The sequence below is a fragment of the Rhinopithecus roxellana genome, chromosome 12, assembly GCF_007565055.1.
Source record: "Rhinopithecus roxellana isolate Shanxi Qingling chromosome 12, ASM756505v1, whole genome shotgun sequence".
Taxonomy (NCBI): domain Eukaryota; kingdom Metazoa; phylum Chordata; class Mammalia; order Primates; family Cercopithecidae; genus Rhinopithecus; species Rhinopithecus roxellana.
This window is the reverse complement of record NC_044560.1, coordinates 116,432,647-116,450,071: the sequence shown is the minus strand read 5'-3', so window position 1 is coordinate 116,450,071 and position 17,425 is coordinate 116,432,647. Positions and strand designations below refer to the sequence as shown.

Here is a 17,425-nt window from a genome sequence, read left to right as displayed (position 1 = left end):
CTGTGAAAACCCCCGATACCTACTAGGGTATTATTTCTGAACAAGGACTTTTCCATGATCATTATATTTCTGCCAACTATAAGCTCACTGATGATGTGACCTATGGTCACTGATGAGAGGATCTATCTTCCCATAAAAGACTTTCCCAGTCTCTACTTCATACTATTTTTCTCTGAGTATATGCTTGTCAACCATAAGGTTTTACTCAAGGGTTTTCCACCTTGAATGTATGTTTGCTCCTGTGTGTTTTTTGTGACATAGATGTAATTGATCACTGAAAGCACTACCACATTCATTGCATTCATAAGATTTTTATTCTGTGCAAATTCTACTATCTGCTGAGACTGAACTTCTGGCAACAGGCTGGCTCACAATGGCTACTTTGCTATCTGCTTGGAACTGTTAGTTAACGAAGTCTGAGCTGCCACAGAAGGCATCTGCACAGTCACCATGTTAACAGAGTCTTTATCCTGTATGAGATCACTTGTATGTGATAAGCTATGACTCTCTGAGAAAGGATTTTCCAATTTGACTGAACCTACACGTTTCTCTCTTGCATGCAGCATTCCCTTATGATAAACAAGGCATGACAAGTGGGAGAAAGCTTTCCCACAATCAGAGCATCCATAGGGTCTCTCCCCTGTATGAGTCCTCCGATGTCTGTTGAGACATGATTTATCTCTGAAAGCTTTCCCACAGTCGCTGCATGTATAGGGTTTTTCTCCTGTGTGAATTCTCTGGTGGTTAATGAGACCCGACTTGTGTGAACAGGATTTTCCACACTCAGTACATACAAAGGGTGTCTTTCCTGTGTGAAATCTCTGATGGGATATTAAGCATGTCTTCTGGCTGAAGCCTTTCCCACATTCATTGCATACATAGGGTTTCTCTCCAGTGTGAGTACGTCGATGAATAAGGAGATTACCCTTTTGGATGAAGCCTTTTCCACATTCATTGCATATATAGGGTTTTTCTCCAGTATGAATTCGCTGATGTACAATGAGATTTCCCTTCTGAGTGAAGCCTTTTCCACAATCACTGCATATATATGACTTCTCTCCTGTGTGAGCTTTCTGATGCACATTCAGCTGTGATTTCCAGTGGAATGCTTTGTCACATTCAGTGCATTCATAGGGTTTCTCTCCTGTATGAGTTCTCTGGTGTTGAGTGAGCCTGGACTTTTTGGAGAAGGTTTTCCCACACAGGCTGCATCCATGTGGTTTCTCTCCTGTATGAACTCTCTGATGATTAATGAGCCAAGACTTCTTGATGAAGCCTTTTCCACAATCACTGCATATATATGATTTCTCTCCTGTATGAATTTTCTGGTGCACATTGAACTGTGATTTCCAGCGGAATGCTTTGTCACATTCAGTGCATTCATAGGGTTTCTCTCCTGTGTGATTTCTCTGGTGTTCATTGAGCCTATACTTTCTGGAGAAGGCTTTCCCACATATACTGCATCCATGAGGTTTCTCTCCAGTGTGAACTCTCTGATGATAGATGAGGCGAGACTTCTTGAGGAAAGCCTTCCCGCACTCAGTGCATACATGGGGCTTATCTATCTTTTGAGTTTGCTGATGCTTAATGAATTGTGAATTTGTATTCGTAGAATTTCCACCTTCGGGGAAGTTCATTTCATTATGAAATTGTTCATGCTTGGCATGAAGGAAGGATTTCCCATCTCCATTAACCCCCACAGACTTCTTGATTTCATACCTTTTGTTCTGGTTGATTAAACTTAAATTTGATTTCAGTATTTTCCCATGTAAGTCAAATGTATCATGATTTTGCCTTAAAGGAAAATCACTTTTCCTCTGATGAATGATGTTTCCAAAGGCATTATGTTTATGGCATTGTTCCACTCTCTTCAGACATCTTTGGTTTTGTGAGTGCATCTGTAGACGATTGTCAACTTTCTTGATTTCTAGGAAAGAAGAGAATAATAAATCTTTGTGTGAGCATGGAATAGAACTGTTTCACAAATAGCTTTGTACAGGCTGGCTCTACTGACCACACTATTTCCATGGTTTAAAAAACTCCAAGTAGATATGCCTATTGTCACTTGGATAAGAATAAACCATTATAATTTAAACAAAGAAAACAAAAAATAAAAGCAGTCAGTGTATAAACAAGGTAAATTTCTCAGGAAATGGCAAGTTAATTCCTGCTCACACTCATGCCAGAAACCTTACTATCATCTTTCATTTGTATGTTTGTCTCACACCCTTTGTCTACTTCAATAGGAAATTCCGTATGTCCTCCTTTATAAATATATAGTAATCCCTCATCTATGGGCAATATGTTCCAAGACCCCCCCACCATGGATGCCTGAAACTTTGAATCATACTAAACCCTATATCCGTTATGTTTTTTCCTATACAGTGCATATACACCTATAATAAAGTTTATAAACTAGGCACAGCAAGAGATTAACAATAACAAATCATGAAATAGAAGAATTATAATAATAGGCCAGCATCACACTCTTGAGCATTGGAGACATTATCAAGTAAAACAAGGGTTACTTGAACACAAGCACTGTGATACCTTGACAGTTGATCTGATAACCAAGATGGCTACTAAGCGACACAGGTGGGTAGGGTACACAGCATGGATATGCAGGACAAAAAAATGATTCCTGTTCTAGGATGGAGCAGGATGGTGCAAGATTTCATGCTCCTTGGAATGGTGAGCAATGTAATTAAGAATTGTTTATTTCTGGAATTTCCCATTTAACATTTCCAGGCCATAGTTGACTGCAGGTAACTGAAACTGTAGAAAGAGAAACTGCGGATAACAGGGGACTCCTGTATTCTGCAACTAACTAACACTCACCGCCACCCCCCCCACCACCTAGGTGGAAGAGAATCACTCTGTCTGGTACTATAGCAATAGCCTCCCAAGTGAACTTCAGGTTTCAACCTCTGCCTTCTCCTGTATACTTTCTACAAAGTAGTCAGTGATCCTTTTAAATATAAATGACATCATGTCACTCTTCTACTCAAAACTCCCTCACGTTTCCTCATCTCATAATTTTTTAAAAAAAGTCATGGCCGGATGTGGTGGCTCATGCCTGTAATCCCAGCACTTTGGGAGGCCGGGGCATGCAGATCAGAAGGTCAGGAGATCAAGACCATCCTGGCCAACATGGTGAAACCCCGTCTCTACTAAAAATACAAAAATTAGCTGGGCGTGGTGGCATGCAACTGTAGTTTCAGCTACTCGGGAGGCTGAGGCAGGAGAATTGCTTGAATCAGGTTGAATCACGGAGGCAGAGGTTACAATGAGCCGAGATCATGCCACTGCAACTCTAGCCTGGTGACAGAAAGACTCTGTCTCAAAAAAAAAAAAAAAAAAAAATCAAGTCATTAAAATGTCCTTGAAAGGTCATAGACCTGTCTACCCCAAACTCCAGATCTCATCACACTGTCCTTACCTCCATATTATCTCCAACCACTGCCCGTCTTGTTCACTCCTCTGTATTCACACAGGCTTCCTTAAAGTTCCTCAAACGCACACCTGCCTTAGGCCTTTGGACCTGCTATTTTATCTACTTGGAAGGTAATTCACCTGAGGGATGTACTCACATCTCTCATACAGCTGCTCAAAGGCATCTCACCAAAGACCCATTCCCACTCCCGGCATCCCTCATTATGCTTTGTTATTGATCTTCCCAGCATTTTTCACCACAAGACATTTATCCATTTTGATTAATTTTGTGCCTCTTCCTTTTAGCATGTAATCTCCAAGAAGAATTTTGTTGATGTTCACAGCTGTCAGGGCCCGTATGTAATAGGCTATCAAAAAATATTTAAGGCAATGAAACAAGGAAAGTATGGGACACACTGGGGAGACTACTTCAAATGTAGTGCTTTAAATATAGTTGGCTTTGAATTTAGGAAAAGGAAAAGGAAAGCAAACTCTGTGTAGGCAAGATGATACCATATCATGGAGATTCAACTAGAATATCACTTGACAGATGAGAAATTTCCATCTTATATGACTGCTATGATTCACTGGGACTCAATGCCATCAGATTATGGTAAGAACAGAAAAGCTTTAAAGGAATAAGCCCAGCAAAATAATTTAAGAGAAACTAAATAATGGGCAGAATTAATGATTCCAAAAGTAAATTGAAGCAAAGCAGGCATGAGGTTTAGTAATCTGGTTTGGGTTGGAAAGAGAATGAGAATTCTTCAAAAATCAATGGAAAGAACAAGGACTTTAAATACGGGAGCTGAGGAGGCAGGGAAGTTTCAAGGTAACCCTATGGTGGCCAGGTTGACTCAAGGAGTTGACATGCAAGTGGGTAAAAAACATGGTACAAACATGTAAGTTAGGAAATATTAAGGGAGATGTCAATCTGAGAGTCTCCATAGAGAACAAGAACTTAAGTCATCAGAATGAAGGAAACTTTTAAAGGATATGAGAACAGAGCAAAATAAATGGAAAACAGAACCTCTGGAGGACCTCAGAGTGGGAGAAAAAAGAGAAGCTAAGGAAGCAAATACATGCAAAGCAACAGACCAAGTTACTAAGGGGCACAGAGTCCAAGATAGTGTGGGAAGACCTTAGGAAAAAAAATCAACATTATCTAAAGGGGCAGAAAGGTATAGTAGCCAGGAAAGAGTGCTGATATCCAAGATCACTCTTTGGAGACAGACATGGAAGGAGGAATTTCATAGCAAGAGAAGCAGAATGAACAGGTAGAGATGCTCTGATGGGGGAACAAGAAATGATGAGATTTGAGAATCCTAAAAAGGAAGAAACATTGAGAAAAACAAATCAAACCTAGATTAAATGAAGACTGATGAGGCTGGGTGTGGTGGCTCACACCTATAATCCCAGCACTTCAGGAGGCCGAAGCGGGTGGATCACCAGAGGTCAGGAGTTTGAGATCATCCTGGTCAACTTGGTGAAACCCCATCTCCACTGAAAATACAAAAAAACTTAGCTGGGTATAGTGGTGGGTGCCTGTTATCCCAGCTACTGGGGAGACTGAGGCAGGAGAATTGCTTCAACTGGGAGGCAGAGGATGCAGTGAGCCGAGATTGCACCACTGGGCTCCAGCCTGGGTGACAGAGTAAGACTCCATCTCAAAAAATAAAATAAAATAAAAAAAAAATAAACAGTGATGAAATCCAAGAGGAGATAAAGAGGTAGATGTTCCTCTAAACACCTGAAGGAGAAAGAGCTTTTGTGTCGGGAGAGGGATACATGGAGGCCCTGTCCACATAGCCTCAGATGCCCTGACAGCTCAGACACTGCTGAACAACTAGCATGTGACTTGCTAGCCACCCTCCTTGCTGGCTCCCACCCTGAACTCACCTGGACAGATTTGGCTGTGGATTTCATTTTCTACTGTCCATGGTTCTCCTTGTTCCAACTTGGAGAGTGCATCTGGCTTGCTGGCTTGATACCCTGTTCATAGGAAATGATAGACAACTTAGGCTCACTGAATTAAGCTATGGTCTATCAACATGGGACCATGTTCTGTTTTAGGAACTATGTAATTTATGTGTCTGCAAAGCAAAGGGATTTCCCCTGTGAAGGGGGCACATTATACTCTTTTATCTGGGGCTACGGAGAGGACAGATCTACCACTTGAGAGTACCACAGGCCCTCCATAGCTTTTGAAAGCTGAGAGAGCAAAGGCCTTTGACTGGGTACTCTCTGAGTGACACAGGGCAGCTGTCCTCACCCACTGACACCAGGTTGCTATAGTTCTCCAACATCACGTCTCGGTACAGGTCCTTCTGAGCAGGGCCAAGGAACTGCCACTCCTCCCAGGTGAACTCCACAGCCACGTCCTCCAGGGTCAGTGATTCCTGTAATAAGAGAGTCCTGCTTAATATGAAGTATTTCTCTTTTTTATATGGAAGCAATGTGAAGGACATTGTCCGGCTCATTTTCACCAAATAGTCTGCATCTATATATCTAGGTACTGTTGATTTTTTAAAAAATACATTGTCACAGAGGCAAAATCCATCTCCAAAGTCTATCTATATTCAAAATCTATCTCTAGCAAAATATTCTGTAGTTGTATAATTATCTATCATTTAACAAATCAGAAGTTTCTATAAGAACCAATCATTTAATCCTCTTGCTAATCCTTTTTTTTTTTGAGCACATATTTGCTAGACACTAAATATATTTTAGCGATATCAGGATGAATAAAGCATACTCCTTTATTCACCATGAATCTTCAATGAATCTTCATGTGCACTATCAGAATCAACCAGGAAGAAACCCCAAACGCTGCAAGATATTACATAATAAATAAGTGTATTTTATATGTTAGGAGGAGTAAAAGAATCTTTCCAAAACATGTCCAAAGAACAAGGGACAATTAAGTATTATTACCCCCTACTGCTAAACGTGACTGGCTTAAAAAATAAATAAATAGGCCGGGCGCGGTGGCTCACGCCTGTAATCCCAGCACCTTGGGAGGCCTAGGTGGGCAGATCACCTGAGGTCAGCAGTTCGAGATCAGCTTGCCCAAAATGGCAAAACCCCATCTTTACTAAAAATACAAAAATTAGCCAGGCATGGTGGCGCATGCCTGTAATCCCAGCTACTTGGAAGACTGAGGCAGGAGAATCACTTGAACCCAGGAGGCAAAGGTTGCAGTAAGCCGAGATCATGCCACTGTACTCCAGCCTGGGTGACAGAGCGAGACTCCATCTCAAAATAAATAAATAAATAAAAATAAAATAAATAAATAATAAAAAAATAAAAAATATTATTCAAAAACCATACACACATATGGTTTTGAAGTATTTATATTTACATTATCAGGCATGTAAGCAGCCTAACTGAAGAGATAGTCAATGAACTGGTAAGTAGATCTGAAAAAACTACCAAAAATGCAACAAAAGGGCAGAATAATGCAATATATAAAAGACAGATTAATAAATACAGAGGATAGGTAAGGTCTAGCATGTACCAATTTAGTTTGAAAGAGCAAATACAAGATTTAATTCTGACATCAACTCCTGGAAGACCCATAGGTTAAGGTTTCAAGACCAACCTTACTTCAGACACCAGTCACAAGTGTGAGGTCCCCAGGTTACAAAGACTTTTGTCCCTTGGCTACAAATGTGGGGATTTCTGCAACCCACCCTGAGGTTCAATAATCTACTAGAACAACTCACAGAACTCAGGAAAGCACTTTACTATTACTGGTTTATTTACAACCCAGGAACAACCCAATGGAAAAGCTGCACAGGGCATGGTATGGTGGTGTATGGGCATAAATTTCCAGGCTCTCTCTGCATGCACAAACCTCCCAGCACCTCAATGTGTTCACCAACCCAGCTCTCCAAACCCCACTGTTTATGAGTTTTTATGTTACACAGGCATGGTTGAATAAATCACTGGCCACTGGTGACTGAACTCAATCTCCAGCCTCTCTCTACTCCCTGGAGATTAGGGGTAGGACTGAAAGTTCCAAGCTTCTAATGAAGGCTTGGTCTTTCTGGCAACCAGTCTCCATATTGAAGCTACCTAGGGGTCCACTGAGAGTAGTCTCACTAGAAAAAAAGAGCACCAGGCATAGTGGCTCACAGCTGTAGTCCTAGAACTTTGGGAAGCCAAGGGAGACAGATTTCTTCAGCTCGGGAGTTAGAGACCAGTCTGTGCAACATGGTGAAACGCCATCTCTACAAAAGAAATACAAAAAATTAGCTGGGCCTGGTGGCACACACTCCCAGCTAGTTGGGAGGGTGAGATGGGATGATTGCTTGAGCCCAGGAGGCCGAGGCTGCAGTGAGCCGAGATTGCACCACTGCACTCCAGCTGGGTGACAAAGTGAGACCCTGTCTCAAAAAAAAAGACCCTTATCATTCAGGAAATTCCAAGGGTTTTAGAAGCTCTATGCCAGGAACTGCAGACAAAGACCAAATATCTTTCTATGATACCACATGTGAACAATATAGTCCCGATCCTACTTTGCCTCAATGTTGAAATTAAAATCTAAATTTACTGATGCACAAATCCTAGTTTACCAATTTATACTTTTTCACTTAATTCAATTGACTTTTAAAGTCTTCCAGAAATCAATCATGTGATGAAGGAAAGAATAAAACAAACCAAAAGTCACCTGGGACTTGATCATTTTCTTCTGTTACTGGGAAATAGCCAGTAAGTAGGATGCTGTGTCTGTAGTCTCTCCTTGAGCTGCCCTCAATTTCTGGCTAGAAATCTTGGTCTCTGGTGAATTATATCCCTGCAAAAGATGGTATCCAGGTCCTGGAACCTCCTCCTCACCTCACTTGAAGTGTCTTGCCCCTGGAGTCAGGAACTGCGGGCTGAAGAGTAAATTTATTTGAGTGTACATTCCCTGCAGGCCCAGGTGCTGTCACTGCTGCTGTGTACTCACCTTAATGCAAGGCCATCTCTAACTGTCCCTTTATTTGGGGCCCCAGAAGTTTTTACCCACCCTGGGGCAACAACAAATCCTGGGGCAACAAAATATAACATTCTATATGTATGACCAATACATTTACAAACTGTCTTCTGTGACATGGAAGTGGGGTGACTGTGAGAGGAGAGTTGGGAAAGGAGAACCAGCGCCAACATGATGCTGCAACACGAAGAGACTTCTTAGATCAGATTTTAGAAAAAGGACAGAGAAGGTGAGGATTTGGATATTTATTTCTTTAAAACCACATGTCCACATGCCTGGTCCAAAGTCATCATACACCTCACATGTAGGCATGCCTCAGTTTGAAGACAAATGTACTAAGCCAAGCAGAGGCACTGTCTTATTTGATTTCTCATTACTACCTACTGCATTATATCCTTATAAGGTATCAATCATTATTTTCCACTCCAATATTGACCTAAGGCTTACAGAGAAAGCATCATTACCAAACAGGACATGTTCACAAATCATCATCATATGAAAGAAACAACAAAGAAAAGTATATTTAAAAAATTAAAAAACATAAAACAAGACTATATATTAATTTTGGATATGTACACATTTAATAAAACATGCATTATATGAAATTAGTTCAAGAGAATAGTTATCCCTAGGGATGGAGGAGAGGAAAGGGGGTGGATTAGAGGATATCACTGAAGGTGCACTTGCATCAGCTTATTTCTTTTCTAAAAGTACCAACAACAGAAAAAACAAAATCAAGTATACTGTGGAGGAAAATCTCATTGAGTAAAAATGGCAGAGTAAGTAGGTCCAAGGGTCTGTCCCTCTACATAAAAATCAAAAACTCAAGTAAAAAAACTATCAAAAAATCAAGTAAAAACAATAAAAAATGAAACAAAAACTTGGTCAGGACTCTGAAAAATAGTCAAAGGTTTACAACAACAGAGTAAATGTTGAATAAAAAAAAAGGCAACTGGCTGGGCATGGTGGCTTATGCCTCCCTATAATCCCAGCACTTTGGGAGGCGGAGGCAGGAGGATCACTTGAGCCCAGGAGTTTGAGTCTGCGGTGAGCCATGATCTCATCACTGTACTCCACCCTGGGTGACAGAGTGAGACCCTGTCTCAAAAATAAAAATAAAAAATTGATTGTTGTCTTTTCTAACTACCTGAAGGACCTACGCAACAGGCCCCTTCCTGTTTTGGAACTCACTCAGGGAGGAAAAGTAATGGGCATTTCTCAAAAACTTTGTGAAGCAGAACAACAACCTTCAGCTGCCTGGGGCAAAAGATTACACTTGAGCCATAGAGGAAAGGTTGAGAGAAAAAGTTAGGAGGAAAGTGTCTTGGGGAAATCATGCCATTCAAAAGCACTCGTATAGACTGAGGAATTTATAAAGCCACATGCATGCACAGGGGAGGATGTTGGCTGAGAAAAGACCTGAGAAGACTCTAAACATTCCTTCTGGCTGATGTCTACAGGTTCAGTGCAAGCAGGAAGTGAAGGGTAAGGCAGGTTTATAGATGCCCTGGCTAATCATTAAAGGAGTAGCCCAGCACACAATCCACAACCACAAAAATATTCTACTAAGTGAAAATGTCAGACACTCAGGTGCAGGAGCTCACATCTGTAATCCCAGCACTTTGGGAGGCCAAGGCAGGCAGATTGCTTTGAGCTCAAGAGTTCAAGACCAGCCTGGGCAACATGAAGAAACTCCATCTCTACAAAAAGTTTAAAAATTAGCCAGGCATGGTGGTGTGCGCCTATAATCCCAGCTATTAGGGTGGCTGAGGCATGAGAATTGCTTGAGCCCAGGAGGCAGAGGTTGCAGTGAGCCAAGAGTGCACCACTGCACTCCAGCCTGGGCAACAGAGTGAGACCCTGTCTCAAAAAAAAAAAGAAAATATCAGACACTAAATGTCACATTATATGATTTCATTTATATAAAATACCCAGATCAGGTAAATGCATAGAGACAGAAAGCACACTGGCCAGGTGCGGTGGCTCATGCCTGTAATCCCAGGACTTTGGGAGGCCGAGGCGGGCAGATCATCTGAGATCAGGAGTTCGAGACCAGCCCGACCAACATAGAGAAACCCAGTCTCTACTAAAAATACAAAATTAGCTGGGTGTGGTGGCGCATGCCTGTAATCCTAGCTGAGGCAGGAGAATTGCTTGAACCCGGGAGGCAGAGGCTGCGGTGAGGTGAGATCAAGCCATTGCACTTCAGCCAGGGCAACAAGAGTGAAACTCTGTCTCAAAAAAAAAAAAAAAAATGTTGGGAGCTGAAAAGGCCAAAGGGATGGTGATCAACTCAGCATTCCACTGGAGGCTACATGATCAAACAGCGAACTGTTCATCATAAGTACAGAATGTGGGCAAACTTGCTTCTGTACCTGTCCCAGAAAGTTTGCTGAGGGCCATCACTCCCTGGCGCCAGGCTCCTTGAGGCTATCTACGGGGACATCTAGAGCCTATTGTTAAAGGAATGCAGTCTCACAAGCCTGCTGTGAACCAAAGGGCCCGACTGACAATTACTCAACAATCACCTGCCTCTCCCCCAACCCCCTGCCCCCTGCTTCTCTCTATCTCTTTTGCCTAATAAATACAGAGGGCTGCATAAAGCTCAGGGCCCTTGTCCACTAGAGGCAAGGTGCCCCGACCCCTTCTTCCAAATATACTCTTTTGTCTTTGTCTTTTATTCTAGCGTTTGCCCCGCTTTGTTCAGTCCACCAGGGATTGTGGTCGGTTACAAGTGGCGCTCCGAACAGCAACAGAATCAGGCGCTCTACAAAAAGAGACAGAAAGCACATGGGTGGTTTCCAGGGTCTACTGGAGGGGAGAATGTGAAGTGACTGCAAGTGGTAGTTGTACAACACTGTGAATGTACTAAGAGCCACTGCACTGTTGCCTTTAAAATGATTAATTTTATGTCTTGTGAATTTTACCTCAATTCAAAGAATTAAATACATCCTATAAAAGTTCTATGAATGAAGAAAAAAAGTTCTATGAAACTATAAAAGCACACTCTCTAAAGTGAAGAGCAGTATCAAAGATGTACAGGATCACTATCACTATTTTAACTATTCTGGAAATGCTACCCAATTAGTTCGATAAAGAATCAAGTATAAATCATCAATATTAAAGAAGAGGAAACAAATTATATGACTAAGCAAGAGTGACAGTTTTATAGATTCAATTGAACATATATAAAAAATAAGTTTTTATTCAGATTGATGATTTCATATCTAAAAGTTGCAAGCATTCCAAAATAGACATACTTCTTTTTTTTTTTTTTTTTTTTTTTTTGAGACGGAGTCTCACTGTGTCGCCCGGGCTGGAGTGCAGTGGCCGGATCTCAGCTCACTGCAAGCTCCGCCTCCCGGATTCACGCCATTCTCCTGCCTCAGCCTCCCCAGTAGCTGGGACTACAGGCGCCTGCCACCTCGCCCGGCTAGTTTTTTGTATTTTTTAGTAGAGACGGGGTTTCACCGTGTTAGCCAGGATGGTCTCGATCTCCTGACCTTGTGATCCGCCCGTCTCGGCCTCCCAAAGTGCTGGGATTACAGGCTTGAGCCACCGCGCCCGGCCAGACATACTTCTTTATCAGTATTAAGTGACTAAACAATTTTGGAAATAACACTTTGCATTGAATACTTTCATTGGAGATATTACTAGAACCCAAAACCCACCTTGGGAATTTTTGCAAAGGATATAGTAACACATGCATGCAAAGTTGATCTAAAGGATTCAGGTCTATTAACAGAGGATTAATTGGCTGATTAGAAGTACACACATCCAGTGAAATGGAGCTATCTAGCTATTAAAAATACTAACAATTCTATATTTAGTAAAAATACAGGTACCTCAGTTACGTATATCATAAGTATATGAAAAGTGGCTCAACATATGTGGGGAAAGTCAGCCTGTTACTGTGTTTATATAGAAAGAAGTAAATTTAAGAGACTCCATTTGGCTCTGTATTTGAGATACTGTTAATCTGTGACCCTACCCCCAACCTTGTCCTTGCAAGAGACATCGCTGTGGTGATTTAAGGTTTAAAGGATTTTGGGCTGTAAGGAATGCGCTTTGTTAAACAAATGCCTAAAGGCTGCTGGTGGTTAAAGGCCATCACCATTCTCTTAAATCTCAGTAAAAGAAAAACATCTGTCTCCTGCCCATCCCTGGGAAATGGAACATCTCCGTGTATCTGTATGTCTTACTGCTGATTTACTCCCTTATCTTTTGAGCAATAAATACTGAGGGAACTCAGGGACCGGTGCCGTTGTGGGTCCTCTGTAAGCACAGCACCGGTCCCCTGGGCCCCGCTTTTCTTTCTCTATACTTTGTCTCTGTGTATTATTCTTTTTCTCAAGTCTCTCGTTCCACCTAACGAGAAGCACCCACAGGTGTGGAGGGGCAGGCCACCCCTTCAAACATAAGTCTCCATAAAAATGCAAATCGCGGGCCGGGCGCGGTGGCTCAAGCCTGTAATCCCAGCACTTTGGGAGGCCGAGACGGGCGGATCACGAGGTCAGGAGATCGAGACCATCCTGGCTAACACGGTGAAACCCCGTCTCTACTAAAAGTACAAAAACTAGCCGGGCGAAGTGGCGGGCGCCTGTAGTCCCAGCTACTCGGGAGGCTGAGGCAGGAGAATGGAGTAAACCCGGGAGGCGGAGCTTGCAGTGAGCTGAGATCTGGCCACTGCACTCCAGCCCGGGCGACAGAGTGAGACTCTGCCTCAAAAAAAAAAAAAAAAAAAAAAAAAAAATGCAAATCGAAACCTTAATCAGACACCATCTAACACCCATTAGAATGCCTGTAATAAAAAACCAAAAATAACAAGTGTTGGCGGGTATATCGTGGCAATGGAAACCCTCAAATATGGCTGGTGGAAATAATGCACCAGCCAAAAATGGTGCAGCCACTTTGGAAAAGTCTGGTAGTTCCTCAAATGGTTAAACACACCATATGACCCAGCAACTCCATTTCTACGCTTATATATAACAGAAATAAAAACAATAAAAGCTTACACACAAATGTTTATAGCACATTATTTATAATAGCCAAAAAGGGGAAATAATCCAAAAGTCCATCAACTGATGAAAGGGTAAATACAAGGTGCTATATCCATACCATGAAATACTATTCTGGCATTAAAAAAAAATGAAGTACAGATACATGCTCCAACACAGACAAACCTTAAAAACATTATACTATGTAGGCCGGGCACAGTGGCTCACACCTGTAATCCCAGCACTTTGGGAGGCTGAGGCGGGCGGATCAACTGAAGTCAGGAGTTTGAGACCAGCCTGACCAACATGTCGAAACTCTGTCTCTACTAATAATACAAAAATTAGCCGTGTGTGGTGGCATGTGCCTGTAATCCCAGCTACTTGGGAGGCTGAGGCAGGAGAATCACTTGAACTTGGGAGGTGGAGGTTGCAGTGAGCTGAGATTGCGCCACTGCACTCCAGCCTGGGTGACAGAGTAAGACTGCCTTAAAAAAGAAAAAAAAAAAAATTATGCTATGTGAAAGAAACCAGTCACAAAAGACCACATACTATATTGTGGCATTTACATGAAATGAAATAAGAGTAAATTAGAAGAAAACAGAAAGGTCAAAATAAGCAAATCTATAGAGACCGAAAGTAGATTAGTGAGTACTTAGTGGTAGGGCATAGGGAGTGGAAACAAAAGGGTACGGGGCTTCTTTTTAAGTGATGAAAATGTTCTAAAATTGACTTTGGTGATGGCTGCACATAGTGAAATCCACTGAATTATACAGTATGTGACTAATAGACCTGTAATTTGGAAAAGCTGTCAGTAGAACTTAATTATGATAAACCTACTAAAATATTTAGGGGCAAATGTATGAATGTCTGCAACTTACTTTGAAATGCCCCAAAAAAGCAAAGCAATATTTTACAAGATGGATAAATGTGGCCGGGTGAGGTGGCTCACACCTGGAATCCCAGCACTTTAGGAGGCAAAGGAGAGAGGATCACTTGAGGTCAGGAGTTCAAGATCAGTCTGGACAACATAGTGAGATGCCATCTCTACAAAATGAAAAAAAGATGGATTAATGATGAGTAGAAGGATGATATACAGATAGATACATAATAAAAGAAACACAACAAATGATGATAAAATCCAGGTGGTAGGCATACAGGTATTCAACTGTAAAGTTCTTTAAATCGTGTTATATGTTTGAAAAGTTCTGTAACCTGGAGAACAGGGAAGCTTGTTCAGTAAGGTGACCAAAAACAATGTAAATATTTTATAAACTAATTGCTCTTCTATGTAAGAGTAAATTGGAAGAGAACAGAAAGGTCAAAAAGAAAAACACACCATTTACAACTGCAAAAAAATTAAAAACCAAGGTGCTGATGAGGGTCAGGGAGAAACATGTTTGGGTAAACACAGAATCATAACCGGTTCTTAAAAATGATAAGTGAACTTTTTAAGTCTTAAAATTCTATCTAAATATATCCACATACTTAGTGATTCAAGTTGCAATGGTGCAGTTTTGCTTCTTGATGGTATACTATCACAGAAATCTTAAAAAAATTTTTTAAACAAAAATATGTATGTTTACTATAAGAACGTTTATAATATAACATTAAATAAGGCAAATTATACCAATGTTTCAGTAGTTTATCTGAATTGTGAAAATCAAGCATAGAAAACTGAAATTGAAATATACAAAAATCTTATCAAAAGTCATTACTGGGGAACACATTTTGGGATAAGAGAGATGTTGTTTTACTTGTGTCAGAACCTGAGAGAAAATATTTATGTGTGTGTATACATACATTCACACAGTAAACTTGAGGAAGAAGGATGAAAATCTTTGTCTTTAATAGAAACCTTACCATTTTCTTCTTGTGTTTTTTCCTTTCTCTTTTCTTTTTCTTTCTTTCTTTCTTTTTTTTTTTCTGTTGAGACAGGGCCTCACTCTGTTGCCCAGGCTGGAGTGCAGTGGCTCAATCATAGTTCACTGCAGCCTAGACCTCCCCAGGGTCAGGTGATCCTCCCACCTCAGCCTGCGAGTAGCTGGGACTACAGGCATGTGTCATCACACCCAGTTAATTTTTGTATTTTTTGGAGAGACAGGCTGTGTTGTTCAGGCTGGTCTCCAACTCCTGGGCTCAAGCAATCCTCCCACTTTGGCCTCCCAAATGCTGGGAATACAGGTGTGAGCTACCGCGCCAGATTTGATTAATCTTTGATCTTCCCCAAGGTTTCCTATTTACCAGGATGAGAGGAAGGAGAGATGTGAGAAGTCAAATGAGGTCTGTAAACCAGTCCTTGCAGAGAAACTTAAAAGGGACTGAGAGGGAATGTACCGTTGGACTTCAACACACACACCAATCAGGATGTCCCGGCTGCCAAGGTTTCAGCCTTCACAAGTGTCTCCACGACTGTCACATCTAGACCTCCCTAACACTGGTCACACCCCCTAAGATTAATCCCAAAACCTGGACCACACACCCAGGTTCACATGCACCCGGGCTCCTCCTCACTGAGTCACATATTAAATCCTGATTACAGTCTGGAGCAAAGGCTCACGCCTGTAATCCCAGCACTTTGGGAGGCCAAGGTGAGAGGATCGTTTGAGGCCAGGAGTTGGAGACCAGGCTGGGCAACATAGTGAGACCCCCATCTCTGCAATAAGTAAATAGATAGATAGATAGATAGATAGATAGATAGATAGATAGATAGATAGGCGTGGTGGCGCTCACCTGTAGTCCAAGCTACTCGCGAAAGCTGAGGTGGGAAGATCACCTGAGGCCCGGGAGATGGAGGCTGCAGTGAGCCACGATTGCGCCACTGCACTCAAGCCTGTGTGACAGAGCGAGACCCTGTCTCAAAAATAAAAAAATAAAATCCCGAATCCGCGGCAGACACCGTTTTCCTTGACAAAAACCACTCCTCACGCCAGTCCTCAACCACCGAGCCCTACAGAATGACCCGCAAAGGCACCAAGCCCTGATCACGGACTTCCAAGCGTTGCTCTCGACAGACTGACCACTGACCACTGGGATCCCTCAGGTCTGAATCCGGAGACGCCCCAACCCCAATATCCCGACTCCCACTTGCTCCAGCTTCCCCCACAAACTCCACGACTCCGCACTAAACGGACGCCCACAGACACCCTCCTCCCCTCATCCTGACGAACGGACCCACACACAGACCTGACTTCCCGGGGAACCCACCGACGCTTCCCAGAGCCTGCACTTTTCCTGAATTCTTCCACTTGTGGACCCTCCCACAGCCTCCAAGCCGGCCTACGGCGGCCGACGAAGGTCTGAAGTTTCTGGTGTACGGAGCACGGGCGACTGGGAGGTAGTAAGTTCGCGTCCTCTCGTCACGGATGCTGAAGGCGGCCATCTTTGAATCCTGCATGTACCGTAGGTAAAGTGGATCTTTTCTGCCCAAGTATGCAGGGATGGCTCGGACCGTGAAGAACCCCATATTTTGGCACCTAAATCCTGCGCTCATTTCTTTTCGGAGGCTCGCGCTTAGCCAAGACAAACACAGGATGGGCTACGTGCACCTTAGCGGGCTGGGGAGAAAAGTCATCCGCTTTGCACAAAGAATGACGGGAATGACACAATGGGCGCGGCCATCTTAGAAGTTAGGTGTCCGTACAAGTGAAAACGCTGTCGCCGCTGAGGAAAAAGAGCAATCGCACCCTGAGTCGTATACCGCGAAAACGCTTCTAACTACCTGGGCAAGAGGAAGATTTTTGAGGACAAAAAGGGTGTGGAGAAGCAACTGAGGTACGAGGATATTGTTCACCCCGTCAACGGAAAGTGAAAAAACAGCGACCAGCGGGAACCTTATTTACGTTTGAGGGGCATGGTCACCGCCCAGTGCAGGTAAGGAGAGCAGCCAGGAGCCAACAGGAAAAGGGAATCCAATGTGGGAGGCGGGAATTTTTCTTAAGAGAGGAGAAGGGCTTCCCTCTGCTGGAGGTGGAGTCAATCTTAAGGTCGGGGCTTTCCGAGAACCAAGTGCCTAAAATCC

The 17,425-nt window shown here is 42.5% G+C and overlaps 2 protein-coding genes across 10 annotated transcripts in view; one reads left to right on the top strand and one right to left on the bottom strand.

The window, feature by feature from the left end:
* Window positions 1-291: 291 nt before the first annotated feature.
* On the bottom strand, window positions 292-16,170 carry ZNF613 (zinc finger protein 613). 6 transcript variants are annotated; one of them, XM_030941738.1, is made up of 6 exons: window positions 14,286-14,639; window positions 10,786-11,177; window positions 8,105-8,312; window positions 5,705-5,831; window positions 5,332-5,424; window positions 292-1,927 (listed from the first exon to the last, which is right to left on the bottom strand). In XM_030941738.1, exons 3-6 carry the CDS (start codon window positions 8,117-8,119, stop codon window positions 378-380), a joined length of 1,785 nt encoding a protein of 594 aa, XP_030797598.1. In that variant the 5' UTR covers window positions 8,120-8,312; window positions 10,786-11,177; window positions 14,286-14,639; the 3' UTR covers window positions 292-377. The 6 variants fall into 6 exon arrangements, with proteins under 6 accessions (XP_030797598.1, XP_030797599.1, XP_030797600.1 ...); XM_030941739.1 differs by having other exon boundaries at window positions 11,071-11,177; XM_030941740.1 differs by having other exon boundaries at window positions 14,359-14,639.
* Window positions 16,171-16,955: 785 nt separating this feature from the next.
* Window positions 16,956-17,425, top strand: part of ZNF649 (zinc finger protein 649) — a 45,561-nt gene continuing 45,091 nt past the window's right edge. For all 4 annotated transcript variants that reach the window (XM_030941744.1, XM_030941745.1, XM_030941743.1 and 1 more), the window contains exon 1: window positions 16,956-17,277. The gene's annotated coding sequence lies outside the window, so the exon portion shown is untranslated. The remainder of the gene's footprint in view (window positions 17,278-17,425) is intronic.

Excerpts from the sequence above, each read along its gene's own strand:
- ZNF613 (XM_030941741.1), bottom strand. Across the intron at positions 5,425-5,704 it reads TAGCAACCTGGTGTCAGTGG|GGTATCAAGCCAGCAAGCCA; the intron begins GTGAGGACAGCT and ends TCCTATGAACAG. Across the intron at positions 1,928-5,331 it reads CCACAGCCAAATCTGTCCAG|AAATCAAGAAAGTTGACAAT; the intron begins GTGAGTTCAGGG and ends CTTCTTTCCTAG.